Here is a 23,388-nt window from a genome sequence, read left to right on the forward strand (position 1 = left end):
TGTGTGTGGAGGGTTTGATGTGCCCTGGCCTTGAGCATCCTGATCTGTCCCTGTCCCTGTTCCTGTCCCTGCTCCTGTCCCTGCTCCTGTCCCTGCTCCATCCCCTGCTCCTGTCCCTGCTCCTGTCCCTGCTCCTGTCCCTGCTCCTGTCCCTGCTCCATCCCCTGCTCCTGTCCCTGCTCCTGTCCCTGCTCCTGTCCCTGCTCCTGTCCCTGCTCCTGTCCCTGCTCCATCCCCTGCTCCATCCCCTGCTCCATCCCCTGCTCCTGTCCCTGCTCCTGTCCCTGCTCCTGTCCCTGCTCCTGTCCCTGCTCCATCCCCTGCTCCTGTCCCTGCTCCATCCCCTGCTCCATCCCCTGCTCCTGTCCCTGCTCCTGTCCCTGCTCCTGTCCCTGCTCCATCCCCTGCTCCATCCCCTGCTCCTGTCCCTGCTCCTGTCCCTGCTCCATCCCCTGCTCCATCCCCTGCTCCATCCCCTGCTCCTGTCCCTGCTCCATCCCCTGCTCCATCCCCTGCTCCATCCCTGCTCCTGTCCCTGCTCCTGTCCCTGCTCCTGTCCCTGCTCCATCCCCTGCTCCTGTCCCTGCTCCTGTCCCTGCTCCTGTCCCTGCTCCTGTCCCTGCTCCATCCCCTGCTCCTGTCCCTGCTCCATCCCCTGCTCCATCCCCTGCTCCATCCCCTGCTCCTGTCCCTGCTCCTGTCCCTGCTCCATCCCCTGCTCCATCCCCTGCTCCTGTCCCTGCTCCTGTCCCTGCTCCTGTCCCTGCTCCTGTCCCTGCTCCATCCCCTGCTCCATCCCCTGCTCCATCCCTGCTCCTGTCCCTGCTCCTGTCCCTGCTCCTGTCCCTGCTCCATCCCCTGCTCCTGTCCCTGCTCCTGTCCCTGCTCCTGTCCCTGCTCCTGTCCCTGCTCCATCCCCTGCTCCTGTCCCTGCTCCATCCCCTGCTCCATCCCCTGCTCCATCCCCTGCTCCTGTCCCTGCTCCTGTCCCTGCTCCATCCCCTGCTCCATCCCCTGCTCCTGTCCCTGCTCCTGTCCCTGCTCCTGTCCCTGCTCCTGTCCCTGCTCCATCCCCTGCTCCATCCCCTGCTCCATCCCCTGCTCCTGTCCCTGCTCCTGTCCCTGCTCCATCCCCTGCTCCTGTCCCTGCTCCATCCCTGCTCCTGTCCCTGCTCCTGTCCCTGCTCCTGTCCCTGCTCCTGTCCCTGCTCCATCCCCTGCTCCATCCCCTGCTCCATCCCCTGCTCCTGTCCCTGCTCCATCCCCTGCTCCATCCCCTGCTCCTGTCCCTGCTCCATCCCCTGCTCCTGTCCCTGCTCCATCCCCTGCTCCATCCCCTGCTCCTGTCCCTGCTCCATCCCCTGCTCCTGTCCCTGCTCCTGTCCCTGCTCCTGTCCCTGCTCCTGTCCCTGCTCCTGTCCCTGCTCCATCCCCTGCTCCATCCCCTGCTCCTGTCCCTGCTCCTGTCCCTGCTCCATCCCCTGCTCCATCCCCTGCTCCATCCCCTGCTCCTGTCCCTGCTCCTGTCCCTGCTCCATCTCCTGCTCCTGTCCCTGCTCCATCCCCTGCTCCTGTCCCTGCTCCTGTCCCTGCTCCTGTCCCTGCTCCATCCCCTGCTCCATCCCCTGCTCCATCCCCTGCTCCTGTCCCTGCTCCTGTCCCTGCTCCATCCCCTGCTCCTGTCCCTGCTCCATCCCCTGCTCCTGTCCCTGCTCCTGTCCCTGCTCCTGTCCCTGCTCCATCCCCTGCTCCTGTCCCTGCTCCATCCCCTGCTCCTGTCCCTGCTCCTGTCCCTGCTCCTGTCCCTGCTCCATCCCCTGCTCCTGTCCCTGCTCCATCCCTGCTCCTGTCCCTGCTCCTGTCCCTGCTCCATCCCCTGCTCCATCCCCTGCTCCTCTCCCTGCTCCTGTCCCTGCTCCATCCCCTGCTCCATCCCCTGCTCCTGTCCCTGCTCCTGTCCCTGCTCCATCCCCTGCTCCTGTCCCTGCTCCATCCCCTGCTCCATCCCCTGCTCCATCCCCTGCTCCAACCCCTGCTCCTGTCCCTGCTCCTGTCCCTGCTCCTGTCCCTGCTCCATCCCCTGCTCCTGTCCCTGCTCCTGTCCCTGCTCCATCCCCTGCTCCTGTCCCTGCTCCTGTCCCTGCTCCATCCCCTGCTCCTGTCCCTGCTCCTGTCCCTGCTCCAACCCCTGCTCCATCCCCTGCTCCTGTCCCTGCTCCTGTCCCTGCTCCTGTTCCTGCTCCTGTCCCTGCTCCTGTCCCTGCTCCTGTCCCTGCTCCATCCCCTGCTCCTGTCCCTGCTCCTGTCCCTGCTCCTGTCCCTGCTCCTGTCCCTGCTCCTGTCCCTGCTCCATCCCTGCTCCTGTCCCTGCTCCTGTCCCTGCTCCTGTCCCTGCTCCATCCCTGCTCCTGTCCCTGCTCCTGTCCCTGCTCCTGTCCCTGCTCCTGTCCCTGCTCCATCCCCTGCTCCTGTCCCTGCTCCTGTCCCTGCTCCTGTCCCTGCTCCTGTCCCTGCTCCATCCCTGCTCCTGTCCCTGCTCCTGTCCCTGCTCCTGTCCCTGCTCCTGTCCCTGCTCCATCCCCTGCTCCATCCCCTGCTCCTGTCCCTGCTCCTGTCCCTGCTCCATCCCCTGCTCCATCCCCTGCTCCTGTCCCTGCTCCATCCCTGCTCCTGTCCCTGCTCCTGTCCCTGCTCCATCCCCTGCTCCATCCCCTGCTCCTCTCCCTGCTCCTGTCCCTGCTCCATCCCCTGCTCCATCCCCTGCTCCTGTCCCTGCTCCTGTCCCTGCTCCATCCCCTGCTCCTGTCCCTGCTCCATCCCCTGCTCCATCCCCTGCTCCTGTCCCTGCTCCTGTCCCTGCTCCTGTCCCTGCTCCATCCCCTGCTCCTGTCCCTGCTCCTGTCCCTGCTCCATCCCCTGCTCCTGTCCCTGCTCCTGTCCCTGCTCCTGTCCCTGCTCCTGTTCCTGCTCCTGTCCCTGCTCCTGTCCCTGCTCCTGTCCCTGCTCCATCCCCTGCTCCATCCCCTGCTCCATCCCCTGCTCCAACCCCTGCTCCTGTCCCTGCTCCTGTCCCTGCTCCTGTCCCTGCTCCATCCCCTGCTCCTGTCCCTGCTCCTGTCCCTGCTCCATCCCCTGCTCCTGTCCCTGCTCCTGTCCCTGCTCCTGTCCCTGCTCCTGTCCCTGCTCCAACCCCTGCTCCATCCCCTGCTCCTGTCCCTGCTCCTGTCCCTGCTCCTGTTCCTGCTCCTGTCCCTGCTCCTGTCCCTGCTCCTGTCCCTGCTCCATCCCCTGCTCCTGTCCCTGCTCCATCCCCTGCTCCTGTCCCTGCTCCTGTCCCTGCTCCTGTCCCTGCTCCTGTCCCTGCTCCTGTCCCTGCTCCATCCCTGCTCCTGTCCCTGCTCCTGTCCCTGCTCCTGTCCCTGCTCCTGTCCCTGCTCCATCCCCTGCTCCTGTCCCTGCTCCTGTCCCTGCTCCTGTCCCTGCTCCTGTCCCTGCTCCATCCCTGCTCCTGTCCCTGCTCCTGTCCCTGCTCCTGTCCCTGCTCCTGTCCCTGCTCCATCCCCTGCTCCATCCCCTGCTCCTGTCCCTGCTCCTGTCCCTGCTCCATCCCCTGCTCCTGTCCCTGCTCCTGTCCCTGCTCCTGTCCCTGCTCCTGTCCCTGCTCCTGTCCCTGCTCCATCCCTGCTCCTGTCCCTGCTCCTGTCCCTGCTCCTGTCCCTGCTCCATCCCCTGCTCCATCCCCTGCTCCTGTCCCTGCTCCATCCCCTGCTCCTGTCCCTGCTCCTGTCCCTGCTCCATCCCCTGCTCCTGTCCCTGCTCCTGTCCCTGCTCCTGTCCCTGCTCCTGTCCCTGCTCCATCCCCTGCTCCATCCCCTGCTCCATCCCTGCTCCTGTCCCTGCTCCATCCCCTGCTCCTGTCCCTGCTCCATCCCCTGCTCCTGTCCCTGCTCCTGTCCCTGCTCCTGTCCCTGCTCCATCCCCTGCTCCTGTCCCTGCTCCTGTCCCTGCTCCATCCCCTGCTCCTGTCCCTGCTCCATCCCCTGCTCCTGTCCCTGCTCCTGTCCCTGCTCCTGTCCCTGCTCCTGTCCCTGCTCCTGTCCCTGCTCCTGTCCCTGCTCCATCCCCTGCTCCATCCCCTGCTCCTGTCCCTGCTCCTGTCCCTGCTCCATCCCCTGCTCCTGTCCCTGCTCCTGTCCCTGCTCCATCCCCTGCTCCTGTCCCTGCTCCTGTCCCTGCTCCTGTCCCTGCTCCTGTCCCTGCTCCATCCCCTGCTCCATCCCCTGCTCCATCCCTGCTCCTGTCCCTGCTCCATCCCTGCTCCTGTCCCTGCTCCTGTCCCTGCTCCATCCCCTGCTCCTGTCCCTGCTCCATCCCCTGCTCCTGTCCCTGCTCCTGTCCCTGCTCCTGTCCCTGCTCCTGTCCCTGCTCCTGTCCCTGCTCCATCCCCTGCTCCATCCCCTGCTCCTGTCCCTGCTCCTGTCCCTGCTCCTGTCCCTGCTCCTGTCCCTGCTCCATCCCCTGCTCCATCCCCTGCTCCTGTCCCTGCTCCTGTCCCTGCTCCATCCCCTGCTCCATCCCCTGCTCCTGTCCCTGCTCCTGTCCCTGCTCCTGTCCCTGCTCCATCCCCTGCTCCATCCCCTGCTCCATTCCCTGCTCCTGTCCCTGCTCCTGTCCCTGCTCCTGTCCCTGCTCCATCCCCTGCTCCTGTCCCTGCTCCATCCCCTGCTCCTGTCCCTGCTCCTGTCCCTGCTCCAGGCCCTGATTGATTCCCTGCTCCTTTCCCTGATCAATTCCTGCTCCTTTCTCTTGTTTTTTTCGCTGGTCTACCCCCTGCTCCTGTCCCTGATTTATCCCCTGAAACATTCCCTGCTTCTTTTCCAGATCTGTCCCCTGCTCCCTCCCCTGTTCCATCCCCTGATCCTTTCCCTGATCAATCCCAGCTCCTTTTCCTGCTTCTCTCCCTGCTCCTTTCCTCACTCCTTTCTGTGCTCCTGCTCCTCTGCCTGTTCCTCTCCTTGTGTCCTTTTCCCTGCTCCTTTTTCTGATCCTCTCTCTTCTCCTGCTCCTTTCCCTGCTTCGTTCCCTCTTCCATTCCCAGCTCCATTCTCCGCTCCTTTCTCTGATCCATTCCCAACACCTCTCCCTGTTTCTGCTCCTTCCCTGCTTCTTTCCTTGTTCCATTCCCTGCTCCTGTCCCTGCTCCATCCCCTGAAACATTCCCTGCTCTTTTCCTCACTCCTTACCTGTTCCTCCTCCTCTCCCTGCTCCTGTCCCTGTTCCTGCTCCTTTCCCTTCTGCTGCTCCTTTTTCTGCTCCTCTCTCTGCTCCTGCTCCTTTCCCTGCTTCATTCCCTCCTCCTTTCCCTGATCCATCCCCTGCTCCATCGTCTGATTGATTCCTGGTCTTTTCCCTTCTCCATTCTCTGCGCCTTTCCCTGCTCCTCTCTCTGCTTCTCTTCTCCCCTTCCTCACTCCTTTCCCTGTTCTCACTCTCTTCCCTGTTCCTGCTCCTCTCCCCCTTCCTCCTACTCCTCATCCTGTTCCTCTCCCTGTTCCTGCTATTCCTCTCTCCCCAATCCTCATCCTCTCCCTGATCTTGCTCCTTTCTGTGATCCTGCTCCTCCCCTTAATCCTCTCTTCACCTTCCCCACTCCTCTCCCTGCCTCTGCTCCTGATCCCTTCCCTGCTTCTGATCCTTTTCCTGCTCCTCTCCTTGTTCCTCCTACTCCTCTCCCTGATCCTCATCCTTTTCCTGCTCCTCTCCCTGATCCTGCTCCTCACCTTCCTCGTTCCTGTCCCTGCTCCTCTCCCTGCTCCTGAGTATTTTCCTACTCCTCATCCTGCTCCTGATCCTTTCTGTGATCCTGCTCCTCTCCCTGATCCTCTCCTCACCTTCCTCACTGCTCTCCCTGCTCCTTTCCCTGTTCCTGCTCCCTTCCCTTCTCCTGATCCTCTTCCTACTCCTCTGCCTGTTCCTGCTATTCCTCTCCCCGATCCTGCTCCTTTCCCTGCTCCCAATCCTCTCCCTGATTCTGAATATTTTCCTACTCTTCTCCCTGCTCCTGCTCCTTTTCCTGCTCTCTCTGTGCTCCTCTCCCTGTTCCTGCTATTCCTCTCTCTCTTCAATCCTCATCCTCTCCTTGCTCCTGATCCTTTCTGTGATCCTGCTCCTCTCCTCACCTTCCTCACTCCACTCTCTGCTCCTTTCCCTGTTCCCACTCCCTTCCCTGCTCCTGATCCCACTCCTCCTCACCGGATTCCTTTTCCTGCTCCTCATCCCTCTGCTCTCCCTCCCTTCCCACACCCGGCAGTCCCAAGTTTTGGTTTCCCATCTCTGGGCAGATCCCAAACCCTGCCAGGAGATCTCCAGGAGAGCTCTGGGAGAATTCCAGGAGAGCTCCAGGAAAAGCTCCAGGAGAGCCCTGGAATTCCAGAACTCCAGGAGAGCTCTATTGCTCTGGGAGAATTCCAGGAGAACTCCAGGAGAGCTCTGGAATTCCAGGAGAACTCCAGGAAAAGCTCCAGGAGAGCTCTGGGAGAATTCCAGGAGAACTCCAGGAGAGCTCCAGGAACAGCAAATTCCCAGCAGGAAGCTCAGAGGTCCCCAAAATCCCTGGACTTGGACACGGGGAATTGCTCCAGGAGCTTTTCCCAGAGTTTTTTTTCCATGATTTAGGACGGAATTCCAGCCAATCCCATTGGATTTCCAGCTTAGGGATGATCCCAAGTTGGGATAAATCCCAAATCCCGGCTCAGAGGGGCGATCCCAGCTGGATAAAGGCTGGAATTCCGGCGTGGCCCACCCAAATCCCACAGGAATTTTGGGAAGAGCCGGGAATGGGGGCGGGAATCGTTCCGCGCCGTTGATTTTTGTGTTTTGTTTCCCATTCCAAGCCTCCATGAGGAGAAGGAAAGGGGGTGAGTGAAACCGGAATTCCCGGGATTCCAACAGGATCCAAACCCGGGGGAAGGGGAGGGGGAAATCCCAGGAATTCATCCGGAATTTGGGAATTTGGGGATGGAGCTGCGACGTCCTCCAGTAGGACTTGGAATGCCAGGAAATTGTGGGAATGAGGAATTCTGCTGGGCAAAGGCAGAATGTTATCCCAAAATCTGTTATCCCAAAATCCGTTATCCCAAAATTCCCGACTCTGCCATTCCCAGCTGTGATCCTGCTCCGGGTTTTCCCCATGGGAATGTTCCGTGTGGGAATTCTATGGGAATGGTGATGTCCAGGTTTATCCCAAATAGCCAAAGCCTCTCCTGGCAAATCCAGGCAGTTTATCCCATTATTCCTGGGATTTTCAGGCAGTTTATCCCACAATTCCTGGCAGTTCCATGGAATTTATCCCACAATTCCTGGGATTTCCAGGGAGTTTATCCCATTTTTCCTGGGATTTCTATGGAATTTATCCCATTTTTCCTGGGATTTCCATGGAATTTATCCCATTAATCCTAGAAGTTCCAGGCAGTTTATCCCGTTATTCTTGGTGGATCCAGAGAGTTTTATCATGTTATTCCTGGGATTTCCAGGCAGTTTATCCTGTTATTCCTGAGATTTCCAGGGAGTTTATTCCATTATTCCTGGTGGATCCAGGGAGTTTATCCCACAATTCCTGAGATTTCCATGGAGTTTATCCCACAGTTCCTAGCAAATTCTGGCAGTTTATCCCATTATTCCTGGGATTTCCAGGGAGTTTATCCCACAATTCCTGGTGGATCCATGTGGGGATTATCCCACCATTCCCACCCCAAGGATGTGCCAGGAATGTGGCGTGAGGGACAGGGGAAAACCGGGAAGTTTTTGGTGGATCCGGACGGGATCGAAGGTCCCCAACCCAATCCTGGGATTTTTCTGATCCGGGATTTTTCTGTCCTGGTGTTTTCCCATTCCCTGTTCCCCACGGAATGTGGGATCCAGTGGGGGACAGGAAAAGTGGGAATCACTTGGAGGTGAATCTGGGATTCTGGGATGTTCTTCCCGGCTGGAAGAGAAGATTCCAGGGAGAACTTCCAGAACATTCCAGGGCCTGAAGGGGCTCCAGGAGAAGCTGGAATTTGGGAAAGGAATGGAGGGACAGGACATAGGGAATGGGGAAATTTGGGATTTTGGGCAGGAATTCCCAGAGAATCCCTGGGAGTGTCCAAGGAAAGGCTGAAACAGCCTGGGATGCCGAGATTGGAATGGGATTGAAAATCCATGGATCCCATCCCAAACCATTCCGGGATTCTGGGATTGAGAAATTCATGGGAAAAAATGGGAAAAAAACCCCAAACCCATGGAGGAAAAATCCACGGTGGGGAAAAAAAAATCCATGAGGGGAAAAAAAATCCATGGGAAAAAAATCCATGGAAGAAGAAATCCATGTTTAAAAAAAAAAAAAATTCCATGGAATTAAAAAAAAATCCATGGGGGAAAAAAAATCCAAGGGAAAAAAAATTCATAGGGAAAAAAAACGTGGAGAAGAAAAAAAAGGGGGGGAAATTGCATGGGAAAAAAAAGAATCCATGGGAAAGAAAATCCATGAAAAAAAAAAAAAAAAAAAAAGGGGGAAAAAAATAGGGGAAAAAAACCAAACCATGGGGAAAAAAAAAGAATCCATGGGGGGAAAAAATCCATGGGAAAAGAAAACATCCATGGAAGAGAAAAAATCCACGGAGAAAAAAAAAATCCCTGGAGAAAAAAAAGGGAGAGAAAAAAAAATGGGGAAAAAATCCATGGAAAACTGCCTAGTTCTGCTCCCCGTTTTCCCCGGGATGAGATGTGGGAATATCTCGCTCCGGGTCTGACCGGGGCCGGTTTTCCCTGGATTCCAGAGAAGCTGGACGAGATCCTGGCGGCGGCCGAGCCGGCGCTCCGGGCCGAGCTGGTGGAGGCCGATTCCAGGGCGGCCACGGTCAAACAGCGCCCGACGTCCAGGAGGATCACCCCCGCCGAGATCAGCGTGAGCAAACACGGGAATTCCGGGAATTCTGTGGGAATGTGGGCAGGGAATGGGATGGGATGGGATGGGATGGGATGGGATGGGATGGGATGGGATGGGATGGGATGGGATGGGATGGGATGGGATGGGATGGGAGAGTCACCCCTGCAGAGATCAATGTGAGCATCGAGAATTCCAGGAATTCCATGGGATGGGAGAGATGGGAGGGAGCTGGAGGGTCACCCCCACTCAGAGATCAGAGTGAGGAAAACCAGGAATTAACCAGGAATTCCGTGGGAATGTGGGCAGGGAATGGGATGGGATGGGATGGGATGGGATGGGATGGGATGGGATGGGATGGGATGGGATGGGATGGGATGGGATGGGAGAATCACCCTTGCAGAGATCAGTGTAAGCATCGGGAATTCCGGGAATTCTGTGGGTGTGGGTAGGGAATGGGATGGGGGAGTCACCCTCACCAAGATCAGCGTGAGCAAACCCGGGAATTCCACAGGAATGGGATGGGAATGTGGGAATGTGGAAATGGGATGGGAAAGTCACCGCTTCCAAGATCAGCGTGAGCCAAGGGAATTTCCCTGGGAATTCCATGGGATGGGAGGGATGGGAGAGATGGAAGAGAGCTGAAAGGTCACCCTCACCGAGATCAGCATGAGGAAAACCAGGAATTCCAGGAATTCCATGGGAATGTTGGCAGGGAATGTGGGAATGGGATGGGAGAGTCACCCTTAAAGAGATCAGTGTGAGCCAGGGGGGATTAACCAGGAATTCCATGGGAAATGGGATGGGAATGTGGGAATGGGATGGGATGGGAGAGTCACCCCTGCGGAGATCAGCGTGAGCCAAGGGAATTAACCGGGAATTCCATGGGAATGTGGGCAGGGGATGGGATGGGATGGGATGGGATGGGAGATTCACCTTTGCAGAGATCAGTGTGAGCAGCGGGAATTCTGGGAATTCCATGGGATGGGATGGATGGGAGAGATGGGAGAGAGCTGGAGGGTCACCCCCGCCGATATCAGCGTGAGCCAGGGAGGATTAACTGGGAATTCCACGGGAATGGGATGGGAATGTCGGAATGGGATGGGAGAATCACGCCTGTGGAGATCAGTGGAGCCAAGGGGATTACCCAGGAATTCCCTGGGAATGTGGGAATAAGATGGGAGGGAACCAGAGGAGATCAGTGTGAGCCAGCGGGAATTCCAGGAATTCCATGGGAATGTGGGGATGGAATGTGGGATGGGAGGGAACCGGAGGAGATCAGCATGAGCCAGCAGGAATTCCAGAAATTCCCTGGAAATGTGGGCAGGAAATGGGATGGGAGGAATCACCCCCACTGAGAGCAGCGTGAGCCGGCAGGAATTCCGGGAATTCCATGGGAACTCGGGCATGGAATGGGATGAGACCCAGGCAATTATCCCAAAGTTTGGAATTCCACTGGACAGAGCAGCAGGAAGGTGGAGACCAGTGGGAAGAGCTCCGGGTGGGAAGTTGGGCTGGGAATGTCGGATCCTCCCGGCCGTATCCGGACTGGGAATTCCCTGTTTTTTCCCTTTCCCAGTCCCTGTTTGAGCGCCAGGGAATGGCCCATCCCGGGGTCCTGGCGGGGACGGAGAAACCCCACGTGTCCCTCCGGAAGGGAATTCCACGGACCAAGTCTGTAGGTGAGGAAAATAAAAAACCAAAAACCCCGGAGAATCCCTTGGGAATGACGAGGGGAAGGTCCCCGCGGGGTGTGGGCCCTTCCTCTTGGATTTTGGAGAATCCCATGGAATTCCCGCTCGGAGCAGAAAGTGGGATTGGAGGATTCCAGGAGAGGATTTTGGGAGAGGATTCCAGGAATTCCCAAGGAATTCCGAGGGGGCTCTGCCATCCCCAGTGCTGGCGCTGGAAATTCCCATCGGGAACGGCGCCTCTGGAACTGGGAATGCTGGAATTGGGGCTTAGGAGGAGCAGGATGGGGTCTGGAGGAGGCGCCGGGATCTGGTGGATCCTGGAGCTTATCCCAAAGGATTTATGGAGTCTCCAACCCCAAAACGGGATGTGGAGGATCCTGGAGCTTGTCCCAAAAGATTTATGGAGTCTCCAAACCCAAAACGGGATCTGGTGGATCTTGGAGCTTATCCCAAAGGATTTATGGAGTCTCCAAACCCAAAAACATCTTTGGTGGGCTCTTGATTCTGTTCCCAAAGGTTGATGGTGCCACCAATCCCAAAATTGGGATTGGGAAGTTCTTGACCCCGTTCCAGAAGGGTTTTGGTGCCACCAAATCCAAAATCCGTCTGTGGTGGGTCCTGGACCTTGTTCCCAAAGATTTATGGAGTCTCCAAACCCAAAACCATCTCTGGTGAGTTCTTGATTCTGTTCCAGAAGGTTTTTGGTGTCGCCAATCCCAAAATCCACCTGTGGGAGGTCCTTGACCCCATTGGTGCCACCAATCCCAAGGTCTGTCTGTGGTGGGTCCTTGACCCCATTCCAGAAGGGTTTTGGTGCCAGAAAACCCCAAATCCATCTGTGGTGGGTCCTGGACTTTGTCCCTAATGGTTTATGGTGGCCCCAAATCCAAACCTGGCTGTGGGATGTCCTGGACCTTGTTCCTAAAGATTTATGGAGTCTCCAATCCCAAAATCCATCTCTGTTGGGTCCTTGACCCCATTCCAGAAGGTTTTTGGTGCCACAAAACCCCAAATCCATCTGCGGACAGGAGCCAGGGAATGGGGAAAGGGGGGATTGGGATGGGATTTTGAGAACTGGGAATTCCTGCCTGGGCTGGAATTCCCAGAGAATCCCTGAAATGTCCAAGGGAAGGTTGGAGCAGCCTGGGAGAGCAGGAGGTGTCCAGGGGATCTTTGGGATGGGCTTTGAGCTCCTCCCAACCCAACCCATCCCAGGATTGGGGAATTGTGGGATCCTGGCCCATGGAATGCCAGAAGGGCCCCCCGGGCTGGGCAGGGACATTTGGGATCATTTCCCCATGGAAAGGGGGGTCAGGCCTGGGCAGGAGGTTTGGAATCCCCATCCCTGGAGGTGTCCAGGGAATTCCTGGAGGTGGCACTCGGGGCTCTGGGGGGCGTCAGGCACAGCCGGGGCTCGGTGCCCTTGGGATTCTCTCCCAGGCTGGAGAATTTGGGAATTGTGTGCTCACACCCCCATGAGAATTCCCAGCACATCCCTGACCATCCCAGAAATTCCCAGCCAAATACCCCTGAAACACACCCCCCCCAAAAAAAAAAAAAAAAAAAAAAAAAAAAAAAAACCACAATTAAATTAAATTAAAACAATTCATTAAATCCCCATCAGGAGATCTCAAATCCCAGGGGGACAATCCCTGCTCCAAGCCAGGAATGGCTGCGGATGCCACAGCACATCCCAAAAAAAAAAATGTATATAAAATCCAGGGAAAAAAAATCCCATCCAGGAGCACCAAATCCATCCCCAAACCCCCTGGAATAACGGAGAGGGGGAGACTCAACCCCAAAACCCCAAAGCAGCAGCTCCTGGGAGAGGAACCAATTCCCGCGGAATTCCAGGAAAAAAACGGGGATGGGAAAGAGGCGGAGAGGGTGGGAACGGGGCTGGAATTAGAAGTCCTTGAGTTGTCATTCCACACCCACGGCCCGGGAGCTGCGCAGTCACTTGATTCCAGGAGGAAAAAAATAAATATTAAAAAAAAAAAATAAAAAAAAAAAAAAAAAAATAGAAAAAAATGGAATAGGAAAAAATAGAATAGAAAAAAAAAAAAAAAATAAAATCCCTGCATGGGTGAGGAAGGAGATGGAAAAGCAGGAAAAAGCTGGGATGAGATTTTTGGGGGTTTTTTGGGGTTTTTTTTTAAGGGAAGAATTGTTCCCTGGTATTTTGCGTGTTCCTGCAGATTCCCAGGGAAGAAAAGATTAAAAAGATTCCGGGGGTGGGGAGAGGAGGGGAAAAAATTCTTGGGATGAAGGTGGTTAACCCTCGGCTGGCTGGGGGAAAAAATGGGAGAAAAGATCAAAAAGATTTCAGGAAAAATTCCCGGGATAAAAGGGGTTAACCCCTGAGAAGCCAAAAACAAAACAAAACAAAACAAAACAAAACAAAAAAAAAACCACCATAAATGGGAGAAAAGATCCAAAAGATTCCAGGAAAAAAAAAAAGAGGCTGGAAAAAAAATTAAAAAAAAAAAAAAATAAAATTAAAGAAAATTTTTAAAAAGTGGAGGAAAAGATCAAAAGGATTCCAGGAAAGATTCTTGGGATAAAGATGGTTAAACCCCCCAGGCTGGCTGGAAAAAAAAAAAAAAAATTAAAATTTGGGAGAAAAGATCAAAAAGATTCCAGGAAAAATTCCCGGGATAAAGGTGGTTAAACCCCCCAGGCTGGCTGAGAAAAAAAAAAAAAGATTAAAAAAATTAAAAATAGGAGAAAAGATCCAAAAGATTCCAGGAAAAATTCCCAGGATAAAGGTGGTTAAACCCCCCAGGCTGACTGGGAAAAAAATAATTAAAAAAAAAAAAATTAAAAAAAAAAAAAAAAAAGCGGATGGGAGGAATTTTTGGATGAAAACGGGAAGGAGTAGAGGGGGAGGGAAAGGGGAGGGAAGATAATTCCTGTCAGACTTCCAAGATTTCTGCCAGCGCCATCTGCTCCAGGCAGCGGAGTTAAAAACGCTCCTGGAGCTGCCATGGCTCCCGGAGAGAATTCCAGAGGGTGGAGAGAATTCCAGAGGGTGGAGAGAGAGAATTCCAGAGGGTGGGGAGAATTCCAGAGGGTGGAGAGAATTCCAGAGGGTGGGGAGAGAGAATTCCAGAGGGTGGAGAGAGAGAATTCCAGAGGGTGGGGAGAGAGAATTCCAGAGGGTGGGGAGAATTCCAGAGGGTGGAGAGAGAGAATTCCAGAGGGTGGGGAGAGAGAATTCCAGAGGGTGGGGAGAGAGAATTCCAGAGGGTGGGGAGAGAGAATTCCAGAGGGTGGAGCCGCTGCCGTGGGAGGGATTTGTGACATCCCGGGATTTTGTGTCCCGGTGTCCAAGTGACATCCCGGGATGGAATCCTGGAATGGTTTGGGGGGGAAAAAGGATCTTGGAGATTCCCTGATTCCATCCCATTCCAAGGGCAGGGACATCTCCTGATAGCACAGGGTGCTCTGGGAATTTTGGGTTGATCCCGAGTGCCAGAGGATGGAGATTCTCATCACTGGGCTCCAAAAATCAGAGATTCCCATTCCTGAATGCCGTAGGACAAATATTCCCATTCCGGGGCTCCAGAGGATGGAAATTCCCATCCCTGGACACCAAAGGATGGAGATTCCCAACCGTGGGCTCCAAAGGATGGAAATTCCCATCTGTGGACTCCAAAAATTGGAGATTCCCATCCCTGGATGCCACGGGACAGAAATTCCCTTCCTGGATGCCATAGGATGAATATTCCCATCCTTGGGTACCAGAGAATGGAAATTCCCATCCCTGGACACCAAAGGATGGAGATTCCCAACCGTGGGCTCCAAAGGATGGAAATTCCCATCTGTGGACTCCAAAAATTGGAGATTCCCATCCCTGGATGCCACGGGACAGAAATTCCCATTCCTGGATGCCATAGGATGAATATTCCCATCCTTGGGTACCAGAGAATGGAAATTTCCATCCCTGGACACACTGGGACAAAGATTCCCATCCTTGGGGGGCAGAAGATGGAGATTTCCAGCCCTGGACACAAAAAGATGGAGATTCCCAATTGTGGGCTCCAAAGGATGGAAATTCCCATTCCTGGACACCAAAAATTGGAGATTCCCATCCCTGGATGCCACAGGACATGAATTCCCATCCCTGGACACAAAAGGATGGAAATTCCCATCCCTGGGTGCCAGAGGATGGCAATTCCCAACCCTGGACTCCAAAAATTGGACATTCCTATCCCTGGATCCCATAGGACAAATATTCCCATCCCTGGACACCAAAGGATGGAAATTTCCATCTCTGGACACAAAAAATTTGAGATTCCTATCCCTGGATGCCACAGGACAGGAATTTCCATCCCTGGACACAGCAGGACAGAAATTCCCATCCCTGGACACCAAAGGATGGAAATTCCCATCCCTGGACACAAAAAATTTGAGATTCCTATCCCTGGATGCCACAGGACAGGAATTTCCATCCCTGGACACACCAGGACAGAGATTCCCATCCCTGGGCTCCAGGAGATGGAAAATCCTGTTCCTAGATCCCAGAGGACAGAAATTCCCATTCCTGGATACCAAAGGATGGAGATTCCCATCCCTGGATGCCATAGGACAAATATTCCCATCCCTGGACACCAGAGGATGGAGATTCCCATTCCTGGACTCCAAAGGACGGAAATTCCCAATCCTGGGCTCCAAAGGATGGAGATTCCCAATCCTGGATTCCAAAGGATGGAGATTCCCAATCCTGGCCTCCATGGATGTGGATTCCCTCTCCCTTCCCACTCCCGAATTTTCCCCCTTCCTGCTCCAGGTCATTTTTTGGGATTCACTCCCTCATCCCAGCCTTGGGAAGCAGCGGGATCGGGATCCATCCCTAAGGAATGAACGGGATGAGCTTTTCCAGGGATTTGGGCTGTTATGGCAATGGGACCAGCCCCGGGAGCTTTATTTGTGTTTTCCATGGAGATGAATTCCATGGAATTCCGGGAATGGCTCTGGGGGGTTGCCAGGCTGCGCCGGGAGCACCATTCCCATTCCAGGGAAATCATTCCCAGTGCTGAGAGTTGGTCCTTACTGGTCCTTACTGGTCTTTACTGGTGTCTCCATTTGGATTCTGGCTCTTTATTCCCAACCTCTGGAATTTGATCCCCGTGATGTCCCAGTGGGAGTCTCCCACGGCTCCAGGTGGGATTTGAAGGGAATGGAAAGCCAGAATTCCATGGAAAACAGCAAAGCCATTTGGGGTTGGTTTATTTGGGGGTTGAAAATTCCTGGGAATGGGGAGAGGACATATTTGGGATTTTTTTTTTCCCAGAGGATATTTTCCGCTTTTCCCGTCCCTCCTGAGAGCCTGGAGCAGCTCCCAAAATTCCAGATTTGCCAGGAAGCAGAAGGTTTGGACAGCCTGTGCTTTCCTGGGATACAGGGAACGGGGATGGAGATCCAGGGGTGAATCCTGGAATGGTTTGGATGGAAATCCTGGAATGGTTTGGATGGAAATCCTGGAATGGTTGGGGTGGGAATCCTGGAATGGTTTGGGGACCTTAATCCCATCCCATTCCCACCTTTTCCATTCCCCCATCCCAGATTTCTCCAACCTGGCCTTGGACATTTCCCAGGATCCAGGGGCAGCCACAACTTCTCTGGGAATTCTTTCTCAGAGCTGGATGTTCTGGATCTCATCCCTTTTAGGATCCTTTTGGGATCTTTTCAGAGGAAAAATTCCCTTGGGAATTCCGGCATCTCCAGGCTCCAGCTGCTGCAGGGGATGGAGCAAAATTCCCAAAATTCCACGCCTGATCCCAGGGGATCATTTGGTTCCCCTCTGGAGATTCCCAGGCTGGTCCCGTCATTCCATGGAATGTCAGTAAAGCTCGGCTCTGGAGCTGGGAATGAACAGATCCTGCTTTTCCCTGCTCCTTGAAATTCCCACTGGGAATTCCTACATCTGGCAATCCCTTGGGTTTGGCTTTCCATGGTATTCCCTGAACATGGCAATTCCTTGGATGTGGTTTTCCATGGTGTTCCCTGCATTTGGCAATTCCTGGGATTTGGGTTTTCCATGGCATTCCCTGAACATGGCAAATCCTTGGATGTGGTTTTTCCATGGTGTACCCAACATTTGGGAATTCCTTGGATGTAGTTTTCCGTAGCATTCCCTGCCCTTGGATTGGTTTTCCACAGTGCTCCCTGCCCTTCAGCAATTCCTGGGATTTGGTTTCCCATAGTTTTCCCTACATCTGGCAATCCCTTGGATGTGGTTTTTCCATGGTGTTCCCTGAACATGGCAATTCCTGGGATTTGGGTTTTTCATGGTATTCCCTGAACATGGCAATTCCTTGGATGTGGTTTTCCATGGTGTCCCTGCCCTTGGCAATTCCTGGGATTTGGTTTTCCATGGCATTCCCTGAACATGGCAATTCCTGGGATGTGATTTTCCGTAGTCCCCCTGCCCTTGGCAATTCCTGGGATTTGGTTTTCCATGGTATTCCCTACATTTGGCAATTCCTGGAATTTGGTTTTCCATGGCATTCCCTGAACATGGCAAATCCTTGGATGTGGTTTTTCCATGGTGTACCCAACATTTGGGAATTCCTTGGATGTAGTTTTCCGTAGCATTCCCTGCCCTTGGATTGGTTTTCCACAGTGCTCCCTGCCCTTCAGCAATTCCTGGGATTTGGTTTCCTATAATTTTCCCTACATCTGGCAATCCCTTGGATGTGGTTTTTCCATGGTGTTCCCTGCATTTGGCAATTCCTGGGATTTGGTTTTCCATGGCATTCCTTGAACGTGGCAATTCCTTGGATGTGATTTTCCATAGTGTCCCTGCCCTTGGCAATTCCTGGGATTTGGTTTTCCATGGCATTCCTTGAACGTGGCAATTCCTTGGATTCGGTTTCCCATAGTTTTCCCTACATCTGGCAATTCCTTGGATTTGGTTTTTCCATGGCGTCCCCTCCTCATTTAGGGAAAAATGGAGGAGCGCTGGATCCAAGGTTGGGATATCCCAATGTCACCCCTGACCCGGCAGCCACACCCAGGACATTCCAGAGGGACAATCCCTCGTTCTCCCTGGATTTTCCTGCCCCGGCTCAGCCTGACACCACATTCCCAGGACCAGCTCTCCCATTCCACATCCTGGGACATTCCAGGCCCAGGGATGGAGCTCGGAGCATCCCAAATATCCCCGTCTCAGCTCCCTGCCATTCCCAGAAATCTCCAGAAAAGCAGGACTCAGGGTTGGGGGTTTTTTTTGGGATTTTTCCTGCAGCTCCCAGAATATTCCACGGCTCCATCTAGCGCAGGATCCCAAATTCCCAAGGGGAAAAAGGGCAAGGATGGGATCATCCTCCCCAATATTCCCTGCTGGCCTCAGCTCCGGGATTTAAAAAAAAAACAACAAAACCTTGGAAAAAGCACATTTTCCATGGCTTTGTCCAGGCTCCCTTTGAACCTGTTCCGTGCTGCCGGTTCTTTTATTCCCACTGAACATCCCCAATCCCCAAAAATAGCCCAGTTTCCAGCACGACCAACAGCATGGGATGGAATTTCAGTGCCAAATTCCTCCCTTTTGTCCCCATTGGATTCTGCCTCGGGTGGAATCGCTGACGGATTCCGGGCGGAGCTGCCGGGAGCCTTTCAGTGCCACTGGAAAAACGTTTTTTCCATAAAAGAAAAGCTCCAGAGGCCTCTTAAAAAAAAAAAAAAAAAAAAAAAAAAAAATCCCAAATCCTCTCCGGAGTGGATTGAGAAGCTTGGGAAGAGCGGAGCAGGGATTGGGAAGGAGGAATTTTTCCTAAAGGAAGGGTGAGCACGACGGATCCGGGCTCGGGAATGAGGCTGGAGGGAGGGAATCGTGGCGTGGATGGATTTTAGGATCGTGGAACAGCTCGGGTTGGGGAGGCCCTTAAACCAATCCCAATCCACCCCTGATTTTTTCCTGTTTTTTCCATCCGAATCCTCGCGGCGTCTCCGAGTATTCCTTGGGAAAAAAAAAAAAAAAAAATTAAAAAAATCAGGAATTCCTGCTAGACCCTGCGGGGCTCAGTCTGGCGCTGGAGAACAGATGTCACCCCCCGGGAAAAGCGGGAAGTGTGACGGGAGCCGCGCCCGTGCCGGTGGCACTCGGATGTCACTTGGATGTCTGGCACGTTGGCGGTGGTGGCGGCACTTCTGTCACTGGGGAAGGGGTGGGAACAACTGATCCCATGGGAATGTGGCTGTGGGGAGGCTCCCAGGGAATTGTGGAATGATCGGATTGGGGCGGCCTTAAAGCTCATCCCATTCCCGGCCTTTCCATGGGACACCTTCCTCTATCCCAGCCTGGCCTTGGGCACTTCCAGGGGTCCAGGGGCACCCACAGCTTTTCTTGGGAATTCTGGCGGGTTCCTCCAGTCTTGGAGCTTCCACTGGAAGTTGTTCTGAGCATTTTCCAGCGAGGCTTGGAAAGAGGAAAAGTCTCGGGGCGGGAGGAACAACCCCAGCCACTTCCCGGTTTGTCCCACCTTGGGAATTCCCTGGGAATATCCTCTTCACTGCTCTCCTTGTTTTCTAGCTGGAGATGAGAAACTCATTCCCAATTCTGTTGTTTTCCTTGTTTTCCATGTGGGGACCAAAAACTCCTCCCTGACTTTGCTCTTCTCCTTGTTTTCCGTGTGTAGACAACAAATCCATCCCTGACTCCATTTGTCTCCTCGTTTTCCAGCTGGAGACCAGGAACTCATCCCTGATTCCATTGTTCCCCTTGTTTTCCATGTGGAGATGTTAAACTTCTCACTGACTCCACTTCTCTCCTTATTTTCCAAGTGGAGACAAGGAACTCATCCCTGCTTCCATTGTTTCCCTTGTTTTCCTTGGGAAGACAAGAAACTCATCCTCGACTTGGCCCTTTTCCTTGTTTTCCATGTGGAGATTTGAAACTTCTCCCTGCGTCCACTCTTTTCCTTTTTTTTTTTTTCCCAGCTGGAGACAAGGAACTCACCCCTGACTTTGTTCTTTCCCTCCTCGCAAGGGATGACAAGAAACTCCTTCCCTGACTTTTACTTCTCTCCTTGTTTTCCAGCCAGAGACCAGAAGCTCATCCCTGACCCGCCCCATTTTTCCCTTGTTTTCCAGGGGAAGATGAGAAACTCATCCCCGACTCCATTATTTTCCTTGTTTCCCATGTGGAGGCCGGAACCTCATTCCTCACTCCACTTCTCTCCTTGTTTTCCGGTTGGAGACAAGGAACTCATCCCTGATTCCATTGTTTTCCTTGGGAAGACCAGAAACTCATCCCTGACTCCATTATTTTCATTGTTTTCCATGTGGAGACCAGAAACTCATTCCAGACTCCATTTCTCTCCTTGTTTTCCAGTTGGAGACAAGGAACTCATCCCCGATTCCATTTCTCTCCTAGTTTTCCAGTTGGAGACAAGGAACTCTTCCCTGTTTCCATTGTTTTCCTTGGGAAGACCATAAGCTCATCCCCAACTCCATTGTTTCCCTTGTTTTCCATGTGGAGACCAGAAACTCCTCCCTGATTCCATTTCTCTCCTCGTTTTCCAGTTGGAGACAAGAAACTCATCCCTGATTTCATTATTTTCCTTGTATTCCTTGGGAAGACCGGAAACTCATCCCCGACTCCATTGTTTCCCTTGTTTTCCAGGGGAAGACGAGAAACTCATCCCTAAATCCATTATTTTCCCTTGTTTTCCTTGGGAAGACCATAAGCTCATCCCTCATTCCATTGTTTCCGTTGTTTTTCCTTGGGAAGACAAGGAACTCATCCCTGACTACATTTCTCTCCTGGTTTTCCTGTTGGAGACAAGGAACTCAACCCTGATTTCATTGTTTCCTTTGTTTTCCTTGGGAAGACCAGAAACTCATCCCTGATTCCATTATTTTCCTTGTTTTCCTTGGGAAGACCAGAAGCTCATCCTTGACTCCATTGTTTCCCTTGTTTTCCGGTTGGAGACAAGGAACTCATCCCTGACTCCATTGTTTTCCCTTGTTTTAGTTGGGAAAACCAGAAACTCATTCCTGACTCTATTTCTCTCCCCATTTTCCAGTTGGAGACAAGGAACTCATCCCCAATTCCATTATTTCCCTTGTTTTCCTTGGGAAGACCAGAAACTCCTCCCCAACTCTATTTCTCTCCTCGTTTTTCAGTTGGAGACAAGGAACTAATCCCTGATTCCATTGTTTCCCTTGGGAAGACCAGAAACTCATCCCTGACTCCATTATTTCCCTCATTTTCCAGTTGGAGACAAGAAACTCATCCCTGATTCCATTGTTTCCCTTGTTTTCCTTGGGAAGACCATAAGCTCATGCCCGACTCCCCCGTTTCCCCTTGTTTTCCAGGGGAAGACGAGAAGCTGGCGGCATCCTTGCTGGACGGGAAGTTCCCGCGGAGCACCTCCATGACGGACACGGTCCGGGAAGGCCACGGGATCCCCCCTCCCCCTCAGACCGCCCCTCCCCCGCCCCCCTCCCCCTATTACTTCGACACCGGCCCCCCTCCCTCCTTCTCCCCTCCTCCTCCTCCGGGCCGGGCCTACGACACCATCCGCTCCAGCTTCAAGCCGGGCTTGGAAGCCAAACTTCACGGGCTGCCTCAGGTGCTGAGCGCAGCCGAGATGTACGACCAGGCGCGGGGCTCCATGCCCTACCCCGAGCGGCAGAAGAGGGCCCGCTCCATGATCATCCTCCAGGATTCCTCCCACCTCCCCGTGGAACCCACCGAGATCCCGCAGCCCGGCCCGGCGGCGACTCCTCCGGAGAAGCTCAAGAGGAAAGGCCGGGTCATCGACAACCCTTACGCCAACATGGGCCAGTTCAACGTCAGCCTCTTCGCCCCCACCAAGCCGCAGAGGAAGAAGAGCCCGCTGGTCAAGCAGCTCCAGGTGGAGGATGCCCAGGAGCGGGCGGCCTTGGCCATCACCGGCGGCTACTCCTCCCGCGAGCCGTCGCCCACGCGCCGCGGCCACCGCCTGGACTACCAGCACCACCACCCCGGCATCGCTCAGGTGGAAGCCGCCGGCCTCCCCTTCGCCACCGCCATCGCCGCCGCCGGCGTCATGAAGGACCGGGACCGGCGGCTGGACGAGAGGAGGAAATCCACGGTGTTCCTGTCGGTGGGAGCCATCGAGGGGCCGGCGCCGGGCGGCAGCGAGATGCCGTCGCTGCAGCAGTCGCGCTCCATCGACGAGCGGCTGCTGGGCAGCCGGGACGTCCTCCTGCCGTCGCCCGTGTCAGCTTTAAAGCCATTAATCAGCAGCTCCTCCTCGACCTTCATCCACCCCCTGACGGGAAAGCCCCTGGATCCCAACTCGCCCCTGGCGCTGGCGCTGGCCGCAAGGGAACGGGCGCTGTCCACTCAAGTCCCATCCCGGTCGCCCACCCCGATCCACAGCCCCGACTCGGACAGAGCCGCGCCCCTGTTTGTGGACATCCAAACCAAAGAACCGGACAGCAGGGGGGACTTGGAGAGCTTGGTGTCCCCCGCCTACTCCCCCGGAGGGAAGGCGGTGATGGCGGCCGACGCCGGCGCTCTGACCCCCACCAAGAGCCCCTGGGGGACTCCGGCCACGCTGCGGAAGGAGCCCGAGGCGCGAGCGGAGCTGCCGGGCAAGGAGGAGAAGAAGCCCGAGGACAAGAAGTCCATGATCATCAGCATCGTGGACACGTCGCAGCAGAAGACGGCCGGCCTCATCATGGTGCACGCCACCAGTAACGGGCAAGACGAGATCGGCCTGGAGATCAAAGAGGAGAGCCCGGCCGTGCCCGAGGTCTGCGCCGAGCCCGCCGAGTCCCCCAAGGCCGAGCCCCAGCCCAGCCCCGTGGGGAAGCCACCGGTCAGCCCGGCCTCGGAGAAGGCGCTGGGCCAGGGCAGCTCGGAGGAGGAGGTGGAGCCCTACACGGTGACCCTCCCGCCCGCCCAGCTGTCCTCCAGCGACGAGGAGACCCGCGAGGAGCTGGCCAAGATCGGGCTGGTGCCGCCCCCGGATGAATTCGCCAACGGGGTGCTGGTGACCACCCCCGGCACCCCCGTCAGCCACCTGGCCGCGCCCGGAGCGCCGTCCCTGCCAGCGGCAGCAGTAGCACCTTCTCCCCCCGGCGCGACGACACCCTCAGGGAAGCCCTCGGACGCCCCCGCGGCCCCGGAGTCGGCGGCGGACTCGGGAGTGGAAGAGGTGGACACCAGGAGCTCCAGCGACCACCACCTGGAGACCACGAGCACCATCTCCACGGTCTCCAGCATGTCCACGCTGTCCTCGGAGAGCGGCGAGCCCACCGACACCTACACGTCCTTCGCCGACGGCCAAACTTTTCTACTCGAGAAGCCACCAGTGCCTCCAAAGCCCAAACTCAAGTCCCAGCTCAGCAAGGGGCCGGTTACTTTCAGGGACCCACTTTTGAAGCAGTCTTCGGACAGCGAGCTCATCTCCCAGCACCACGCGGCCACGCTGGCGGCCACCAGCGCGGCCCGGCCACGCTACCTCTTTCAGAGAAGGTCCAAGCTATGGGGGGACCCCATGGAGAGCAGGCCCGGCCACGGGGCCGAAGAGGACAAACCAACTGTGATCAGCGAGCTGAGCTCCCGCCTCCAGCAGCTCAACAAGGACACGCGCTCCTTGGGCGAGGAACCGGCCGGCTCCGCCCTGGATCCCGGCAAGAAGTCGCCGGTGGTGGCCGCACGGTAAGAGATGAGGGTTGGGGACGGGTGACGCCGCCGAGGGCCCGGGTGTGGCTTTTGGGGAGGTTTCGGAGCTTGGGGACTTTGGCAGGAGGCTGTGGGGTGTGTGGGGT

At 55.2% G+C, this 23,388-nt stretch overlaps 1 protein-coding gene across 1 annotated transcript in view; it reads left to right on the forward strand.

Annotated features, from left to right (window-relative positions):
• The window catches only part of SHANK3 (SH3 and multiple ankyrin repeat domains 3), a gene marked incomplete at its 5' end in the record, with an annotated part of 158,618 nt that overhangs the window by 111,521 nt on the left and 23,709 nt on the right, over nt 1–23,388 (forward strand). Inside the window, 4 exons of the mRNA XM_083860077.1 lie at nt 6,894–6,917; nt 8,817–8,944; nt 10,503–10,605; nt 20,941–23,278. Coding sequence (XP_083716203.1) covers nt 6,894–6,917; nt 8,817–8,944; nt 10,503–10,605; nt 20,941–23,278 — 2,593 coding nt within the window. The remainder of the gene's footprint in view (nt 1–6,893; nt 6,918–8,816; nt 8,945–10,502; nt 10,606–20,940; nt 23,279–23,388) is intronic.

The sequence above is a fragment of the Zosterops lateralis genome (genome assembly GCF_965231275.1).
Source record: "Zosterops lateralis genome assembly, chromosome: 4".
Taxonomy (NCBI): domain Eukaryota; kingdom Metazoa; phylum Chordata; class Aves; order Passeriformes; family Zosteropidae; genus Zosterops; species Zosterops lateralis.